We start from the raw sequence: 21,002 nt of genomic DNA on the forward strand, positions 1-21,002 counted from the left end.
AGCCTGGGAAAATACTGTTATGCCAGAAAGTAAGGAGACAGTCAAACAATGATGAGGACAGTTCAAAAAACCATAGGAGCCGTCATGAAGGGGCTTCCCCTGGCCAAATCTGAAAGAACTTACACATCACAATAAATGATAGTATTGTCTTATAATCCATTAAGTAAAATAAGGATCCATTTTTCCAAATTTATATAGATAGAAAGATTAAGGGAAATAGATAAATACATACATACATGGGAAAAAATGAAAAGCTCTTCCTTACAATAGAATGCTAACTAATAAAAGTAGAAGAAATGGTGGCATTTGAAAATTAACATTACAGCCACAATAGTAATAACTGATTTAGACAAGGACCACCAACAGTTGCTAAAACAAGTGAGTCAGAATTTGAAAACAAACAGGATTATTACACGATCTCATTGGATCTAGCCATAAATTACTTATTAATTACAAAGAGAGAATTAACAAATATCATAGTTAACAAGTACTTATTAATTTACAGTGGAGAACCTAGCAAAACAACCACCTCAAACAAGTGATCAACAATGTTAACATCATTAATAATGGAACATTGAAATCCCGGGCCTCCTGCTATGATACCCTGAGAAGGATACAACATCACTTCTATGAAAGTATTCTTACTAAAAAGCATAACCTGAATCTCACCATGAGGAAACTATCTCAAATTGAGCAACATTATATAAAACATATGGCCTGAACTCATCCAAAACGTCCATGTCAAGAAACAAAAAGAAAGCCTAAGGAATTCTTCAAGACTTAAAGAGACATGAAAACTATATAAGGTACGATCATGGACTAGATCTTGGGGGAGGGGAGTTAAACCATAAAGGACATAATTGGGACAACTGATAACATCGGTTGAACTATGGATTAGACAATGGCATTTTATCACTATTAAATTTCCTAATTTTCATAATTGTACTGTGCTTATACGAGAGGATATATTTGTCCTTAGAAAATGTACACCTAAATACTTAAGGGTTAGAAAAGAACAATCTCAATTGTGCAAATGACCCTCAAGTAGTTCAGGGAATAAATTTTAAAAAATACACACACACACACACACACATTGGGGAAGGTGAGAGCGTGAGCAATCACACAAATTACAAAGCAAATTGGGCAAAAGAAAAACTATTGGTGAATCTGAGTAAAAGGAAATTATAAGTTCTTTGTGCTATTCCTGAAACTTCTCTCAGTTTGAAATTATATCAATATAAAAAGAAACAAGAAATCTGTACAATTTTATTTTTATAAAACTGTATGTGAAAGCATTTTGAGCATTCCAGGACACCTCTGAGTCTCCAACATGATACTTAGGTGTCTCAACATCACTGTGATGCTGCTCCTTCTCTTACCTTTCTAACAGATTGTGGATCGCTTTGAAGAGCAGCGTCCTACATTCATAGGAAAGGCCATTTTCCCAGAGTCCTTCTTCCACAACTGAAAAAAACAAAACAAAACAAAACAAAAAAATGAACCAGTAAGCAGAGCACCCAAAAAAATAAAAAATGAAAGAAACTTTTAAAACATTTTTCTAAAGCAAAGTTAATGAGTTAATTTAAATAACTTAAATTATCTCACACTGAAACAGAGAAACCATGTTAAATACTTGCCCCAAGTCATAAAGTACTTATGTTCAGAAGGAAATAACTGTTTCAATTTTAGCGTCTTTGAAATAGGCATGGTACAATCCCCCTCCCAAAAAGGTCTTTCCAACCTGCTTCTTCGAAATTTGAAATCATTCAAAATCCTCAAATTAATCTTTCTACCTAATAATGTGACAAAGACTAATTTTTTTTTTCTTTTGTGAGGAAGATCAGCCCTGAGCTAACATCCATGCCAATCCTCCTCTTTTTTCTGACGGAGACTGGCCCTGGGCTAACATCCATACCCATCTTCCTCCACTTTACGTGGGACACCACCACAGCATGGCCTGACAAGCGGTGCGTCGGTGCGTGCCCGGGATCCGAACCCAGGCCGCCAGCAGCGGAGCAGGTGCACTTAACCACTATGCCACAGGGCCGGCCCCAAGACTAATTTTTTTAAAGTTCTATTTAAAGGTAACAAAAATGTCACAAATTAACATTCAAGTTATCATATGTATTTTCAGAGGGAAAATCAAAAGGAAAAATATCCAAAAACGTCAGAGTTACAAAAATTTCTTTAAGTGTTTTGTAGACGGTATCTGAATAGGATTTTAACGACATGATTTCAGGGAAAATGTCAGGAAATTAAATCTTAATATAACATCAAATTTATTTCCTTAACTCATAATTTCATTAATGTTTGACATTTTGGGAAATAGTGTATTTGCCTTTGAAATATGTTATAACACTGAGCCACAAGTAACTCTAACACCAAGAGAACCCAACAGACTAACAATGTTCCATGCATTCCTAACATTCTTTTCGTATATAAAAAGATATATAACACCCTAGATGGGTAGGTAGGTAATTTTCTTTTAAATTATATTACTTCAAGATAGCAAAAAATTGGAAGGATGAAAACAGCATTTGCAGAAGAAAATTTCCTCTCCCTTTTACTCGTTATCTTGACATAAGCACTCACCAGAGAAAATTTTGACTGAGAATTAAAACATGTTAAATCCACAATTCATTTTTAATGCTCTTACCATACCAACTGACATCTCAAAATGTATCTCCACATTCTCCAATCAGATAGAATTTGAAAAGTGTATTAACATTCATGGGTTTTATCTACAGGACTTTCTTTAAATGATAAAACTGGATAAATATTTTTTTCTTGGTAAGTCAGATAACTTTATTTTCCTGCTTATGTGGTTAATCATGATTTACAAAATTTTCCCAAAGCAACCTCTGTCAGAAACATTTTATGTTATTTATAACTAGAGAAATAGAAATAAAGTATAGCAAATAAACAAATACTCCTGCTAGCAACAGACTGTCTCTGTTCAAGACAAAACATCCAAAAGTTTTCTACAACCCTCTGGAGGTGTCATGAATCTCCATTCTCACACATTTACCTTCTGGGTAGAGCTTTTCCTGAGTGAAAAAGAAAGCTAACATTTCAATAAAAGGAACACCCCATATTAATTTGCTTTTCTTTCCTAATACGTTTCAGTGACTCTAAGACACCATCAATTTTAAGATGCACCATTATTTTATATATCACTGGGAGTGGAGGAATGGGGGGAGGGGGGGAGCTGCCAACTCAACTATAACATGGCTCTTACCACTTAGGATTTTTAATTTGCAATTATTTAAAGAGCTCCTTTAGATTTATTGAGACATTTTTTTTCAAATATCATTATTGTACATACATAAAATGGATAATACAAGCAAAAAAAAATAAGTTAAAAATTCTTAAAACTTCATCAACATTCAAAGTCCAACTCTTCTGAATCACTCTTCAACTCAGTCACTGGTGTCAGTGTTTTTCTACATAATAGTCTTTTGTGCCATAAAGAGTGTTGGTGATGCAGTATTTGTTAAAAGAGTGTCCCACTCTTCAAGATTTTTTCCAAGTTGGTAACACCTATTCTGCACATTTTTAAAAAACTTTTTATAATTAAAATATTCAAACATACTTTAAAATAGAATAACAAGCTCCAATAAATTCCTAAACCAAATTATCAACACTGTGTCATCTGCTCCAACCACCCTGCTTTCTTTTCGTCTTTCTTTTTATTTTTCTTGATATACTTTAAAACAAATCCCACTGCTAAGTACTTCAGTATACATCAAATCAGAATCTAAACAAGGTCTATCAATTGCCTCTCAAGTTCTCTATCTTAAGTCTCCTTAGTCTACAACAGCTCATCTCCTTTTTTCAAACATGCCAATAAGTTATTAAAGAAACTAGGTTAGTTGTCTTACAGAATACCTCACATTCACGTCTAATTGCTTCCTCATGATATCGTTTTTTCATGCTAGTGCTACTTTGACCTTAACAGAACATACCAAAGGAAAGTTCTCAGACAACCACAACTCTTTATTTCTTCCTCAAATGGTCCTCAAATACTTTGTTAACTGAAATGTTGAAGGGTTATAGCAGTCCCTTCATGCACTGTGGAATACTAAACAAGTCCGAGCACGCAAAGGCAATGCCAACTACATGCATCACAATTTTAAGATACCATTATGATTTTACTCTGATTTCAATAATTTTAAAATAGGTCTTAGAATTGATTTTTTCTCTTTGAAAAAAATCTTAACAGACTAATTACAAAAAATCTACGACAAACATCATAATGTTAAAAGACTGAATATTTTCCCCCTAAAATCAAGAACAAGACAAGAAAGTCTGCACCCACCACTCCTATTCCACATTACAGTGGAGGTCTTAGCCAGTACAATAAGGCAAGAAAAGAAATACCAGGCATACTAATTGGAATGGAAGAAATAAAACTGTCTTTATTCACAGATGACATGACTATTAGCAAATCCTAAAGAATCAACAAAAAAAACTATTAGAACTGAAACTGAGTTTAGGTAGATCACAGCATACTAGGTCAACAGACACAAAACAATCATATTTCTGTATATTGGAATGAACATTTAGAAATCAAATTTTTTTAAGTACCATCTACAATAGCACCAAAAACCATGAAATCCTTGGATATAAATCTTACAAATTATATGCAGGATCTACATGCTGAAAACTACAATACTGATGAAAGAAATCAAAAAGACATAAATAAATGCAGAGGTATATATTGATTGTGGACTAGAAAAATCATTATTATTAAGATGTCAATTCTTTCCAAACCAATCTAGAGTCAACTCAATTCCAATCAAAATCACTGCAGGATTTTTTATAGAAATCGAGAAGTTGAGTCTACATACTTATATGAAAAAGCAAAGAAACTAGAATAGCCAAAATAATGCTGTAAAAGAAAAATACAGTTGGGAGACTTACACCATCTGATTTTTAGACTTACTATAAAGCTAGAATAAACAACATAGTATAGTATTAGAGTAAGGACAGATATACAGATCAACAGAACAGAATAGAGAGACCAGAAACAGACTCACAAATATATGGTCAATTAATTTTCAACAAACGTGCAAAGGCAATTCAGTGGAGAAAGAACAGTCTTTCCAACAAATGGTGCTGGAATTGATGAATATCCCTATGTAAAAAAATGAGCCTCAAACCCTACCTCACACCATATAGAAAAATTAACTCAAAGTGGATCATAGAACAAAATGCAAAACCTAAAATTATAAAACTTTGAAAACATAGGAGAAACTTTTATAAGCTTAGGTTCAGTAAAAATTTCTTAGATATGACACCAAAAGCATGATCCATAAAGAAAAACTGTTAAAGAGAGCTTCACCAAAATAAAGAACTCTGTTCTTTAAAAAGTTTGGAAGAGTTACATTAAGCTATAGAAAAGACAAGCCACAGATAGGGGATAAGCACAAATCACATATCCAACAAGGACTTGTATTCACAATATGCTATTCTTAAAAAAAAAAAAAAATCTCAAAATTCAACACTACCAAAAAAAATTTAGAAAATGAACAAAAGATTTGAACAGATATTTCACCAAAGAACATATATGAAGGGCAAATAAAAACATGAAAAGATGCTCAAAACATCACTAGTCATTAAAAAAATGCAGATTAAAATCACAATGAGATATCAGTCATTAGCACAGCTTTAAAGAAAAACTGAAAATATTAAGTGCTACTGACCATACAGAGTAACTAAAACTGTCATGTACTGCTGATGGGCATGCAAAAACAGTATAGCCACTTTGGAAAAGTTGACTTTGGCAATTTTTTCTAAAGTTAACCATACACTGGCCATACAGCCCAGCGATATCCCTCCTAGGTACATATTCAAGTAGAGTTAAGGACTTATATTTACATGAAAAACTGTAGCAAATGTTTATAGTTGTTTTTATCATAATTGACAAAAACTAGAAACCACCCAAATGTCCCTCAACTGGGGAAAGGACCAACAGTAGAAAATCCATACAATGCGATACCATTCAGAAATAAAAGGAACTACTGATACACTCAAAACATGGATGAAACGTCATTATGCTAAGTGAAAAAAGCTACACTCAAAAACCACATGCTGTATGATTCATTTATATGACATTCTTGCAAAGGCAAACTTAAGGTTATGTAAACTGCTCAATGGTTTCCAGGGATAGGACTGGTGGGAAGAGTTGATAACAAAGGGACATGGGAAATTTAGGGGTTGATGGAACTGTTGTATATCTTGAATGTGGTGGTGGCTACAAAACTGTGTACACTTGCCAAAACTCATAGAACTAAACACTAAAAAACAGTAAAATTTACTCTCAATCTTTTACTGTTCTTATTTACATAAACTTATTTTAATATTGGACAAAGTTTCCAGACCTAAGCCATCATGAATATGATTAAATTGAATTTTTGTATTTTTAGTGTTGAAAATGAGAACAGGGTGTGAGTCAAAAGGACTCCTACTCTAAACGTGTGTACACTTAAACATGATTGTTTTTATCCAAAGGATGTGGTGTCTGGTTAATCTTCTTCCATAAATTATTAAAAGAAAAAAAATAAATAAATAAAAACAACAGTTTCAGCAACAAGAGATTACAGACCCAAGGGGCCCTTCCCAACAGCAAAATATAATATTAGTTATATTATGTACTTCATATTAAATACTGTAAATAATACAATATAACAAATAACAAATACAATATTTCTTAAAATATTTTTGTTTTTAAATAAATTTGAAAAAGTATCTTTATTAATAATACTTTTATATGGCAATTTTCATATCTTCCTTTATATTATAAAAATATATAGTATTATATAAATTAATATAAAGTTTAGGGACAAATGGATAAAGAAGATGTGGTATATATACACAATGGAATACTACTCAGCCATAACAAACGATGAAATCCAGCCATTTGTGACAACATGGATGGACATTGAGGGTATAATGCAAAGTGAAATAAGTCAGAGGGAGAAGGTCAAATACCGTATGATTTCCTTCATTAAGTAGTAGATAATAACAACAATAAACAAACACATAGGGACAGAGATTGGATTGGTGGTTAAAAGAGGGGAAGGGGGGAGGGAGGAGGGTGAAAGGGATAATTCGGTACATGTGTGTGGTGATGGGTTGTAATTAGTATTTTGGTGGTGAACATGATGTAATCTATGCAGAAATAGAAGTACAATGATGTACACCTGAAATTTTTACAATGTTATAAACCAATAAAAAAAAAAAAGTTTAGGCACCAACTTAATAGAAAACAAGGAAGAAGGTAATAAAGAAAAAAACTACATTAAGCTCTTGATTAAGGAAAATACACTAAAGCTTAAAAAACAACAGAAATTTATGAATTATCCTACAAGTTAACCAGTAAAATTTAAAGTATAAGTCAGCAAAGGTAATTAAAAATGGTACAGTGTTTGGACTTTATCAGAACATTTAAATTTCATAAGTCTTACATATTCTATTAAGATTCAAGAGCAGTCAATAACTTACCAGAAGTCAACAACTGTGATCAAAGATTAACCACTCTAATAAATACTATCAATTTAGGCCATGAATTTCAGGATAATGCATTAATTTGCTAACACTTTTAATTTACTGTCTATATATAGCAAATACACTTATGGAAAGGAACATAAGTCAGACCATATTTTATATCTTATCTACTTCATGCACAGAATTTCCAGAAATACAAGAGTGATGTGTGTTTCAATGAATCTGAAAAATTCCAAAGTAAGTTAAATCTAGACTGGCATTTTTGGAATCTAATAATAGATATTTGGCCAACATTCACTGGACAACAGTTCTTGGCTGTTATGCCTCAAACACCAGGCTAGAAATTAAGAACGCTCTCCAAAAGCTAATACAGATTTGCAAAACCACTGTGAAACACAAACTACTTTGAAAACTTTGCCGAAGTATACTTTGCCGAACAGCTATCAAACATAAACAGTCTTTCATTTTAAAATAATAAAATAAAGTAACTAATAGTCAAGGTTGATTTTCTATCCAGAAAACAATCTTTCTCATTTTCTGAGGCTTTATTCTATGTGCCAAGCTTTGAACCACACACTAAATATAAATGAGTTGGGGGGGGTGTACTTTTCACCACAACACTATGAAAAGGAGTAAAGGACACGTGGCATTCACTCTTGCCACTCAGCATCTCATTTCTTCGATCACTGGAAATTGCCTATTTCATCAGCTCTGGTTGGAGTCAAAGATGGTCACCCCTAACAGCAGCTGAAAATACTGATTCTCTTTTCCATCCTCTCCTACAACATGGACAAAGATATATATCCTAAACTCCGCTAGATGCTCCTGTACCACACCTTTGACTCTGTATCTAGCGACACAAAAGCAAGTGGAAGGAGAGATCTTTCTGTCAGCACTGGAAATAGAGGCTGCAAGATCAAGTTTCTGGTGCTAAAGTAACAGAGGTACTGCAGCATCTAATGCTTGGTGGTGATACTACTAGTTTTCTCATCAAACGAATTCTGCAGCACTGATCCTAAAAGTGCCAAGTACTGTGAACACTCGATATTCTTTTCGTAAATTCCTTTTCTTAGTTTGCAACTAAGATCTCTGACCGATACAATTTATTCTAATCTCCATTTTATAAATGAGAAAACTAAGGCCTAAAAACTTTTACACTTGCCCAAGGTCACATAACTAATAAGTTCAAGAATCTAGAGTCAAACATAGCTATACTCAGTAGCTAAGAGGATCAAAAGTATTTTATATCTACTTTTATAAATGGTAAATATACGATTTATTCCATTAATTAAACTCCCCAAGGGGAAGCAATTTATTTTCATAGCTGCAGTGACCAGGACATTTCAGATATTTATAAACATGTGTTGGGTTGACCTGATACTATGTGCACATACCTTTCAAATTTCATTGGAATTAGCTTCAATCTAAAATCCCTTTATATCCAGTTAAGAGGATTAGTGGCAAAGATATGAATCAAATCCCAGTTTTCTGACTCTAATGCCCATGCTCTTTCCAATATACCACACTACTCCATAGGGTTAGTGTTAAGTTAACCCACTTCCTTTTTATTCTTAGTACTGGCTAGAAAGGCAACTTTCAACACTAAAGTTAAATTTCCCTTTGGATCCACAATTTGTACCTTGAATTAATGTTTTCTAAATAGCTGCAAGGAACTTTTTCAAAGGTTAAACAAAATTGAAATTGCTTCTGCAATCTATTTGTACGACTCCATGGTAAAGTCAGAGAAAATCACATAATAGCTTTTTAAACTAATTTATCTGAAACACCTTCCTCCCAAGGTAAAATTAAACCAACACTTCATTTGCTTGACACTGAGATTCTTCAGAAAGCATCCTTTTTTGGGGCAGCCTGAGAGTAGTTAGTCTAGGTTAAGTTTCTGCAAATGACATGAGATGCATTTACAACTTCATTCTCTATCTTCCTTCCAAAGAGGACTGAGAAGAAAAGGACCTGCCAAGAGGTTTGTAAGAAGGCCTGCAGGTGCTGTCCTCTATCTTTATGAAAGCTACAATCTCCCCAGGGTATACAGTCTCCATCTTTATAAAAAATAAAATAAATTTTAAAAGCCTTTCTTATTTTTTTGATCTTTCAGGTTTCAATTTAAATGCTTATTAATTCCTTAAGAATATAAAGTAGTAAGACTATCTCTATAAACTATATTTATAAATCTAAAAAGTATAATGGAAGCATTTTTCTAAAACTTTGTTAACAGCTTCAGATAAGAAAGCACCAAGAGACCTAAAATGTACATAAAATAAGTGAGCGGCAACAATCAACCAAAACAAAGAATTCCTAAATTAAAACATTCCCCTGCTGTTATGTGGTCTATTACAGCCAGACTAAAACTGAAAAATAAAACTAAGCCCTACTACAGCTGCCTATTTACAAAGAACAACTATCTTGGCACTAAACTTATCTCACAAATTATAAAGCTATAATCAGAATTTATTTAAATTGCTGTTATTCAACCTTTTTAAATATAGTAATCCTCATAATCAAATATTTAAACTGCAAAAGTACTATATAAATGGATTTTTTTAGCAGAAGACAGTGTTTTAGAAAGGAAATTTTAAGTAGCAGTAATTACTGCTTAGTGCCCCAAAAATTTTCCAAAATCCTCACAAATTGTAATATAACTTCTTTCAACTTTGCAAAACATGGCTCCTTGCAGAATTAATAAGCTTCTTTGAAAGAAAAACCCTATAAAAGGTTCAGGAAAAAAGTCGATATGGCAAAATATCAAAGTAGCATATACTTCAATGATTTTGTGTTTCCCAGCAGAGATCTTCGAAAGTATGATATCCCTTCCAATTTGACAAATGAAACTGACATACTTTACTTGAAGGGGAAAAAATGGGAGGAGGGAGAATGGAATAGGGTAGGGAGGAGCATAAAGATTGTGAAACCTTGAAGAAATTCAAGCTCATGCTTTTAGAATTCAGGTCACTCTGCCTTACACAGTTTAAAAGTAAAATTACTTTCAAAGAATACATATTTCCTCTGAGCTATGATACATATTTCCTTTTAATGTATCATATTGCAGCAACAGCTGAAATGAATGTCTAGACATCAAAAACACTTCTTACTCCCACCTACTGCTTTTTTACCTCAGGCATCAAAACTAATGAAACCTATTATCCAGAACATTGAGTTCAGTAACCACATTGGCCATTGCAAATACTGGATGGGGGAGGGGCATTTTCAGGGATGGCATTCTTTATCCAGCCATTAAAATTACTGAAAATCAAATTTTGCTCCAAACTCCAGAAATACAAATAGATTAAAGCAAGACACATGAAACAAGAAGATTACTTCCCAGTTAGATTTCAATGACAAACTGCTAAAGATAGCACAGCTCTGAATCCAGGGTTTATAATCTGCCCCACTGCCTTTGTTTTCAACCTCTATCTGCAATACATAAAGCACACTAGTTTTTTTTTTTAATTGTTGCAAATTACTAAATCTACTACCTAAGAATTGCACTAAGCAGACATTATAATAAGAAAACATTTACCAATTTAATTTTATGGGTGGCATCAAATGAAATACTTTAAATATATAGAGAATTTTGATTTCTACATCTGCTTTCTTAAAATTGACTTTAAAAAACTGAGTAACAAAGTAGCATAATGCTACATTGTGAAATATTGCATTTTACCCATAAAAAATCCAATTACATACAACACTATTGATTGATCACAGTTATGCTGCCATGGATTGCCTTGTAAAGTCTATATTTGAAGTCATTAATAACTAAATGGACTTATTACTTATATCAAATTCAACCCACTTAGAGCTCTGATTTCTTTGAATTGCTCATGGGTGTAGAATATTTGGTATCACTTAACAAATCTATGTTGAAAATGGATTTTAACTTTCCTAGTGTCAATTCATCAATCAAATAAGAATTAGCGATAGAAGATATATATCAAAATGCTCCATTTGTTTTGACCTATTTGGAACATTAAATGATTATGAACACTGATAATATTCGTCAGATAGAAGCACAGTTGTGATTCAAAATTTTAACAGTATAATGTCTTACTGAGGAATCTCTAACAGCATGAGTTCTCTGCCAGTTGCAGGATAACCAGAATTTTAATGACGGTTTCTACACAGCACTGTAGCAGTTAAGACATGACCCAAGTTAGCATTTCAATGGATCACAGGACTCCATATAAGTCACTAAACTTTAAATTGAAGGAGACCATAAAACTAAATTTCTAGATAAATTGAACAAGACTTTCAAAAGACAATTGCTACAGAAAACAGTCAGGCTACAATGTTACTTTAATAGCTACATAGTGAAAAAGAATTTTGCCCAATAGCTGTTCCTGACTTCTAAGAACCAAACTTTCCCCCATTTGCTACTCTTTGAAAGATTTTTAAATAATTATTACTTTTTTACCCTTTAAAGTTACTAATATGCTCTTAATTTTGTTCTATAATATGCATAGACAAAAGCCTAGAAAGACAGCCATCAAAATTATCTTTGTTTGTGAGAAAAATTATTTTCTTCACCTGTTTGTGTATTCTCCAGATTTTCTTCAATGAACATGCATTACCTTTATAAGCATACATCATATCTGAAATAGATTTTTTTAAATAAGGCTACTATTATTTATTAAACAGCCACATACTTAAAAAAGAAAAAAAGCTACTTGCTCAGAAATTACAAAAAAGATCAACATTCTTAGGATAGGAATCACTATAAGATAAAACTAAATTTTGAGAAAGAAAACCAGATATGTGGTTCTTTAGAACATTTATATTTAAATCCACCAATACTACAAAATAAACATTTTATAAACTTCCTCTAAGACAATGACTTTAATCAAAATGTCTCAACTACTGATTTATTTCAACATTGGCACAATTCAGCAGTAAAAATTAAAAATATTTCCTCCCACTCTTCAGACACAACCTGATTTGAAATACACACACACACACACACACACACACACACACACACACACACCAGATTGCTACTAAAATTTTGACAGGGCAAGTCCCCAAATTGCCTTTTACACTAAAGCTCAAACAGTTGTCTGTCACTGCTATTACAGTGAGTAATCCTTGCAGCTGTAACTGTTTGAAATGCAGCTGTCTCGTTCGCATTCTCTCCCCACCCCCACTCATCCACATTTCTTGCTACAATAATCTTAAAGAGCATTTTACAGGAGGCTTAGCCTGGCTGAGGGCACTCTACGGCGTGACCGAGAGAACATGGAAACACGATTCATTAGACACGCCTGGAGTGATAACAATGGTGCTGCTTCTTGCTGCCTTTCACTTCGTACATCAGCCTGAGACTAATGCATTCTCGTTACACAACAAGCACATTTATAGACAGGAAAAAACTGTAATCACCTTTGATTAAGAGACAGCATATTTTTCCTATATGAGCCGCCAGCCATACTGACATAGTAATTATTTTTTAACTGACAGGTTAAAATAGCAAATGTAGCAAAAATAACATCTGCCCAAAAGAGAGAGAAGATGACTACTATGAAGACTTCATACACAAACGTTTCTCCAGACCAGGCTCAGTGCCATATCCTCAAGAACTGATGGGTACCTCGGCTTGTACTTAAGCTAGACAGTCTATGGCAAACAGAACAGACTCTTATTAAGCAATCCCATTCTACACGTCCAGTTCTTTAGAGATAAAAATTACAGAATTGTTTTGTCATTTTAACTATAATTATTGTTGACCTACCTTCTTTCCACTTCACTCATCATAGAACTACAATGTTCAATAGCAGTATTAATCCCCTTCTCTTTTTCCATGATTTTACTTTTACTACAAAATAATTTGTTTTCCTTTATATAAAATGCTAGGCTAAAAGAGAAAACCTGCTTTCTATTTTAAGTAAAACAGTAAAAAAAATGTAATTTTGATTAAAAATAGGAATGTAGAATAATTATTTTATATCAGTCTATCATTTCACCCAGCTTCCATCAATCACTGCATGTGCCGAAGGTATGAATTTTAAATATAAACGCCCTAATTTAAAGTGGAAAAAAGTCATAAGCCACATGATACTGACAACACATAAAGTCAATTTTCTTATGGGATTTTGAAAAGTGAACCACTCTACACACCCACACAGTCGCAGTCTTCTGTGAGTTCATGTGTATGCGTTGCTTGGGTTATTGTTTATGGGGGGGTTGGTAGTTGACAGGAAATACACATTAGCCAGGAATTGAAAGATTATAGCTAACCCAAAATATTGGAAAGTATTTTTTCAAGGTTAGCAGACTCTGTATAATTAAACATTTTTTTTTAAAAACAGTGTCTCTTTTTTAAGCTTTCTATAACATCACTATCTTTTACACTAAGAATGTGCTACAAACCTAGCAAAACAATTTGTACATGTGAAAATTTGTCAAAACAGTAAAGAACCAAAGATAAGCAAATAATAGAAAAAGTTAAGTCTAGTCCACAAAATTTTGAGACCTAAAACAGCTTTTTTAAAAACGGTTTCAAAGCGCAAACAAGTTTTTGTAAAACAGTAAAATGCTTGAGCAACTTTTAGCTAACATATTTTAGAGTTTCTGACCTGTGCTACCACACCAGGTTAGAAACTAGGAAATCTGCAGCCTATCTTTAATGTGTGTATAAGCAGACCACTGAGCGCTAAAGCGCATTTAAATACAGTGTGTTTTGAAGACAAATCTGATATGCACCACACTATATTAGAATTGGACAAGTTTAAAATTTTGTCTGGAATAAAACAACAAGTCTTATCATAGACGATAACATCTATAGAGTTTCTACTCTATAAGTGCCCAAGTCTCCTCTGTCTTATTCTAGTCTTTTGTACTGTATAAAAGCATGACTCCTCCAAAACTAATCAAATTACTTCTATAAGCTTTTTCTGCCCGTCTCCTCTTTGGAAAACCCAAAATTAATCATCAATATCAAACATGTCACCACAAAAAAGTATTATTTAAAAAAATTCAGTTTAAATGAATTCTTAGTAATCAGAGCATTAATAAATGACTACTTGGTTTACATATGAATTTCCAATATATTAATCTGGCTCTTAGAAGAAGCACAAATTAATATTCTTCACTTTTAAAAGCAAGAATGTATAATTCTCCCCTCAAGTCTTCAAAATTAATTTATGCTTTTTAATTCAAACACAAGCTAATGGAAAGCAGTAAAGCTTCTCAAAACTTTAAATTGAAACATATCCAGAAAAAAGTCTTTATCCAAAACTGTAACAAGCTAGCAGTTTTTAACTCAAAAGCAAAAAATTTATAAATGACCTAAATATTCCAACACTGCCAACACTTTTACTTCATGTAGGTGTTTCAACACTGCATGATTCCTTTCAGGAACATGATTCAATTACGAACACTGCAAGTGCTTTGGGAAATGAAGATCAGTTGTTTATTCAGTAGTGTGAATGAGTTCAATCCTATTTGCTTTCTAAACTGGGCAGAATGGCATTTTGATTGGAGGGTGAGGTGAGCCAGTAATTTCGGATAGGGCACAATCTGGGGTAGGGAAGGGCTGAGGGGTGCCACAGCGCATGGCGCCGTGGTTTTCTCCCTGTGGTCCTGGGAGTACCATGTCCCAGGGAAGAGCCCCAGCAAGTCTCTGGCCCTTTCCATCTCCACATCTCAAATACTATTCCTGCAGTCTTATCCAGTTGTACTTTTAGCCATTATAAATAATGGAGTTCTTCAGAAGGTTCATTTAAAAACAAAAGTAAATACATAGAGTTTGCAAAGAGGATAGAACTTGCAAACCACTGGAAAAGGAAAAGGAGTAAATAAGACCAGAAACCCAGAAAGCCTGGGTCACTCCTCAACGCTAACACTTCCCCGGCTCTGCTGCTGCTTTTGTAGTTATCTCTACTTTCTTTGAGATTCTTTCCAGCTCTGTAATTGCATGATTCTAATGAGGTGCACTAGAATGTGGGGAAGTCTTCCAAGATAGATTGTGAGGATTTCATATATTTAGAGAGTCAATTCCTGGCCAAACCACTCGTTCTCATTACAAAACCCAAAACCCAAACCAACAATAAAGGCAAGCATTACAGGTTAAATCAGATTTTTATAGGCTACCTTAGAATTTATCCACCAGTTAGAATAGGTTTTTTGTGGGGGGAAAAAAATACGTATTTTCCAAATAATTAACTTACAAATGACCTTTTGGAACACACAGTATTAACACTTACTTTGTTAACTAGTGTTTGCCTATGTTGATTCTCCTTTCCACAGTTTAAAAACCAGCTATTATAAAGTACAATTAAAAGTTACTTTAATTAGCATTTACCACTTAAGGGAAAAGGAAAGAATACTGATAGTAAAGAAGTAACTCAGGAAGCTTCTGTGGTGCCTGTAATATTTCTTGGGAGCTATATATTAGATGTTTGTTGTATAATAATTCATTTATTTTGCATGCAATTCTCTATTACAGCAAAGAATTTTAAAGCCTGTTTTCAACTAGGCTTCAAAAACAAAAAATACATATGGAATAAAACAAGATTGAAATTCAATTGTATATATACTATGATCACAACTTTTAAGATGCATGTTCAAATACCTGGTAATGGAATACAAAAACTATAATAATTGCTACAAATTTTTACCCAAACTTTTTATACTACATTTTAAATATAAGTACCTGTACATAGCCCTTAAAATAACAGTGAATACTCTAATTAAAATATGTATATACTCAAAGGCAATATTATCCCTAAGAATGACTTAGCAATTCAAATGTTTATCAGATAATTTAAAAAAATAGCCTAAACACAAAATGCAGTAAACACTGAACAGATGTTGTCTGGACAGAAGATACACTAACACTCTGTAAAGTACAGATATCGCTGTTAAGTTTCTTTTACAATCCAGCCGCAGCAGGAAGCAGAAGCTTTTGAACTGCTCTCACTGCTTTCACTCAGGGCACCCCAAGTCCATTCTCCATGAGAGAGCCAAAGTGATCTTTTCAAAACTTAAATCACACCACAACATTCTGCTTAAAATCCTACTCCTAGGGCTTCAAATGGCATTAATAATCTATTTAAGCTCCTTACTATGGCCTACAAGGTCCCACCTGATCTCATCTCTAGCTATCTCTTCCATCTCCCATTGGTTTACCAGTTTCAACAGCACTGGCCTTCTGTCTGTTTCTCCAACAAAGTGAGCTCAAGGCTTTTGCCCTTACTTTTCCCTATGTCTAGCTGGCTTATTCAGGTCTCCACTTCAATGTCATCTCCTCCCAGAGGCATTCCCTAACTTAATCCCCTTATCTAAAGTAGTCCGTTCCCAGTCACTCACTTTCTCATCAATTGCTTTGTAGTACATGATCATATGAAATTACTCATTTATTTATGACCTGTCTTTCATCCACACAGAATGTCACCTCCAATGCACAAGGGGCATGTCAATACTTATGTGCTTATCACACTGCACAGAACCTTCCACAAAGAAAAAAGACTGTTAACTCAAAAAAAACATTCAAAGTGGAGCAAAAGGCAACTTGCCGCCCAAATACAATTTAATGTTATTCAACTTTTCAAAGATTTATTTATTTATTTTTTTTTCCCCCCTAAGCCCCAGTAGATAGTTGTATGTCATAGCTGCACATCCTTCTAGTTGCTGCATGTGGGACGCGGCCTCAGCATGGTCGGAGAAGCAGTGCGTCAGTGCGCCAGTGCGCACCCGGGATCTGAACCCGGGCCACAAGAAGCGGAGCGCACGCACTTAACCGCTAAGCCATGGGGCCGGCCCTATTCAACTTTTCAGACAAGGGAATTATACATGACATGGCAACATGGTATAGTATGAGTCTAAGGATTCTGACACTATGCAAAACAGCAAAATAGATACTTCTATAAAAGGCTTAGCTTTTTCCCTACTGATGATTTAAGCAAAGTTGTACACATTCTCAAGAGTTGTGATTTTATATTGTTTCCATGGAAACCAAATAGGGTCATAATTAAAGCACAAAAACATTTCTATAGAAACACGTATAAATGAAAGCTGTGATAAAAAAAGATCTTATTTGAACCTATGATAATGAGCAAGAGTAGAATGACTAATAAGGATTCTTGAGGGGAAAATCAAGAAAATTATATTAAATTAAAATGCTTTGTAATAATGACAATAAACTGTCACAATTTAAAGCAGTTACTGTCATGAAGTGAGCCTCCTACGAGTTTTGTGTGTTAAAATCAGACAATTCTATATTATAAAACTTCTATCCCAATAAGCAACATTTAGAGATAGAATTATTAACTCTTTGTCTTTCCTAGGCATAACTGATTCTCGTTATCAACTCTATAGGTTATTATTACTATTATTATTGTGAGACCTCTTCTTCACTATAGATTCACAATGCTCTCTAATTTCGAATGACTATCAAACATGTTCACCAAATTTGGAATAAAAAAATAAAATTACATAATTTTGGAATGACATTAAGTGGTTAAATTCATATTATGTATTGATATAACTGTATGTAAAACACTAAGATAAAATAAATGTGTTACTTGTTCCAGTTTATTACAAACAGCGAGGCAAAGGTCTCTACATAGTTATCTGAAGCCACATCTACAAAGGCTAAGAGGAACCTTTTATTTTCCTTTGGTGGGGCTGCAAATATAAAACATTTCTTTTCTTTTCTTTTTTTTTTTTTTGTGAGGAAGATCAGCCCCGAGCTAACATCCATGCCAATCCTCCTCTACTTTATGTGGGATGCCGCCACAGCATGGCCTGACAAGTGGTGCGTCGGAGCGCGCCCAGGCTTCCGAACCCGGGGCCGCCAGCAGCAGAGCGCACACACTTAACCATTACGCCACGGGGCCGGCCCTGCAAAAAATTCCTATAGAAAAATACATAAGTTTCAGCAATTTTATATGATGTTCTTCCTGAAAAATCAGCTTCAATATCATTATTCTCAACTATATTTGATTTATTCATGAACACCAAATTTTTGTCATTCTTTTTCAAACATTTTTAAAACTAAATTTATTGTTTTTAATCAAGTTAACTTTTAACAATTAACTTGGATGTATGAGAATCAATGATAAATTCTCAATTTGAGAGATAATACTTAAAAGATGTATTTTACCTATTTGAGGACAACCCAAATATTATACTTTGAGCTAGATTACTAAAAATCCCATTTTCAGCAGAGATGCTTAAAAATGAAGGTGAATAGAGAGGAAACTGAAACACAATCGCTCTTTTAAATTAACTAGACAACTATTCACTATTCATACTCATTTTGTATCCTTCGGTCTGGAAATAGCAAGGCCTCTTCTAACTTGTGATCAGTTAGTTATAGGCTGTTCTATTTAATTTTTTCTCTAACCATTTTGCCGTTTTGAAGGTGAACTTAAATTAAGTCAAAGACATATAATACACATACAGTAATTTGGAAGTGGATTTTTGTCTCCCCAAACCAAACATCATGCCTTGCCAAGGGAGAAACTCTGTATCAATAAGACTATTCATAAGATAGGAAGCATCAAGCACATGCCCATTTACGTCTAGGGTAGTCACCAAAACTTCAAAGCATCATGAAGCACAGCATCAAGGCTTTTGTCTAAAAGATCTCAGAGTTCATACATGATCTTGGTTTCATAAATACCTATGACTTTCAAGGAAACAAACAGGTTTCTTAAACACACAAGAAACTGTCTAAACATTTCTTATTAACTATGAAAATCACAGCCTCCTTCTTTGAAGGTGATCATACATGCATAAATTTAAGAAAAAAAAATTCTTGGCCACATTGGAATAACACAAAAATGTTTTACACTTGCTTTACTTTAGTTCAGGTTAAGAACAACTATTTTAAAAATAAAACTCTCCAGATTGTACAGTTTCAATTTTCCACTGCTCATTTTCTATGACAATCTGACCAAGAATTTCCCTAGGGAGGAAGAGAGATGTTCTGAAACTTCATTCTCAGAAAAATAAATATCTTTGATAACATGTCCAGTTTTTCTGAAAATATTAATGAAAAGGTAATGATATCATAAACTGAAAGTCGGTCTCAGAAACGAGCAAGTCAAGCTCATCAAAAGGCCAGAAAGGACTATCTGGAAAGAATGATAAGCATCTTGGAATCTCACTACTTCTCGCACACACTGAGCTCCAATCTGCAGCCGTTTCCCTCTGAGCCAATGCATTTGATGGGTGTGATAACAGATGGATCATTGTATCTGCCAACTTCCTGTAACGCACTGTATGGGGACTGATAATTTAGTGACTACAGAAGTCCTACAACAGACAATGCAAGCAATCCTGGCATCCCGTAAGTAGCTGTATGCAGTCCTTTGACAGTCTGTAGGTGTTGAATATATGTGGATTATCGTACAATGTAAGCTTTCTGCAAGTATCTATGCCACTTTGAAGAAAGAAAGAAATTAAAAACTGGGCAAGATAAGAACTAAATAGAAAAACAGGAAAGAACAAATATATCTTATATCTAAAGTGGCATTTTTCAATTAAAAACACATGAAAAATATATATTGCTCAAAGGTCTTATAAGCGTTTCATGACCAGGTTAACTATAAATATACATAGAAAAAGTATCCATTGTGGGCTTGGTTTTCAGCTTCCACAACCTGGGCGATACTGACATTTTGGGTGAAACAATTCTTTGTTGCAGTGGGCTGGCTTGTGCATTATAGGATATTTAGCAGCAGCCCTGGCCTCTACCCATTAGATGCCAGTAGCACCCTACCCTTAGTGGTGACAACCAAAAAATGTACCCAAACGCTGCCAAATGTCCCCTGGGGGACAAAATCCCCACCCCGACTCCCCACCACATCCCTAGTTGAGAAACACTGGAGAAGACAGTCCAAAATTGCACTCTTCCAATTCTAATGTTTATTTTGGAGGGGAGGGAGAGAGTATAAGGAAAAGAGTGTTTATTTATGGAAATTATACAGAAAATAATCAGACATAATCTATATCATGTGGACCAGCTTAGCACATATTACTAAAAAGAGGAAAAGCCATCTAAAGATTCAGTGGGTAAACTGTTCACCAGGTTGCAGAGGGAAGGTGGAAAGGCAACTTTCACTAACCAACATAAAAAGTGTACTTAATTCTCTCTGCAAAATAGAAAAAAATTCATAGCTCTGCTACAATACTGTGTACAAATGATACTGATGATACTTCCTTCACAAATCCTCATCAAATAAACTCCACATTATGCTGGGCACTGATTTACAGAACTGTCAAGTTTAACAGATGCTTAGAGATTAAACTCTCTAGGTTTTAGGTTCTGGTTAAAAATTTTTTTTCATATTTTTGCATATACACATAAGTGCATGTGCATGTATACACTCAAAATCCCAAAGCAATCACATTTTAGAAATATCAGTACCAAATTAAGTTTGGTCATGTTCTTTTACTTACACGTCTCTGGAACCTGCCAAATTTACTCAAGGTACTGGGGAGAGGATTAGTTTATCATTTTTGCAGCAACTATAATG

At 34.0% G+C, this 21,002-nt stretch overlaps 1 protein-coding gene across 3 annotated transcripts in view; it reads right to left on the reverse strand.

The window, feature by feature from the left end:
* MED13L (mediator complex subunit 13L) overlaps positions 1-21,002 on the reverse strand; it is a 298,445-nt gene that overhangs the window by 147,389 nt on the left and 130,054 nt on the right. For all 3 annotated transcript variants that reach the window (XM_058531495.1, XM_058531496.1, XM_058531494.1), the window contains exon 3: positions 1,380-1,464. In XM_058531495.1, coding sequence (XP_058387478.1) covers positions 1,380-1,464 — 85 coding nt within the window. The remainder of the gene's footprint in view (positions 1-1,379; positions 1,465-21,002) is intronic.

The sequence above is a fragment of the Diceros bicornis genome, chromosome 35 (genome assembly GCF_020826845.1).
Source record: "Diceros bicornis minor isolate mBicDic1 chromosome 35, mDicBic1.mat.cur, whole genome shotgun sequence".
Taxonomy (NCBI): domain Eukaryota; kingdom Metazoa; phylum Chordata; class Mammalia; order Perissodactyla; family Rhinocerotidae; genus Diceros; species Diceros bicornis.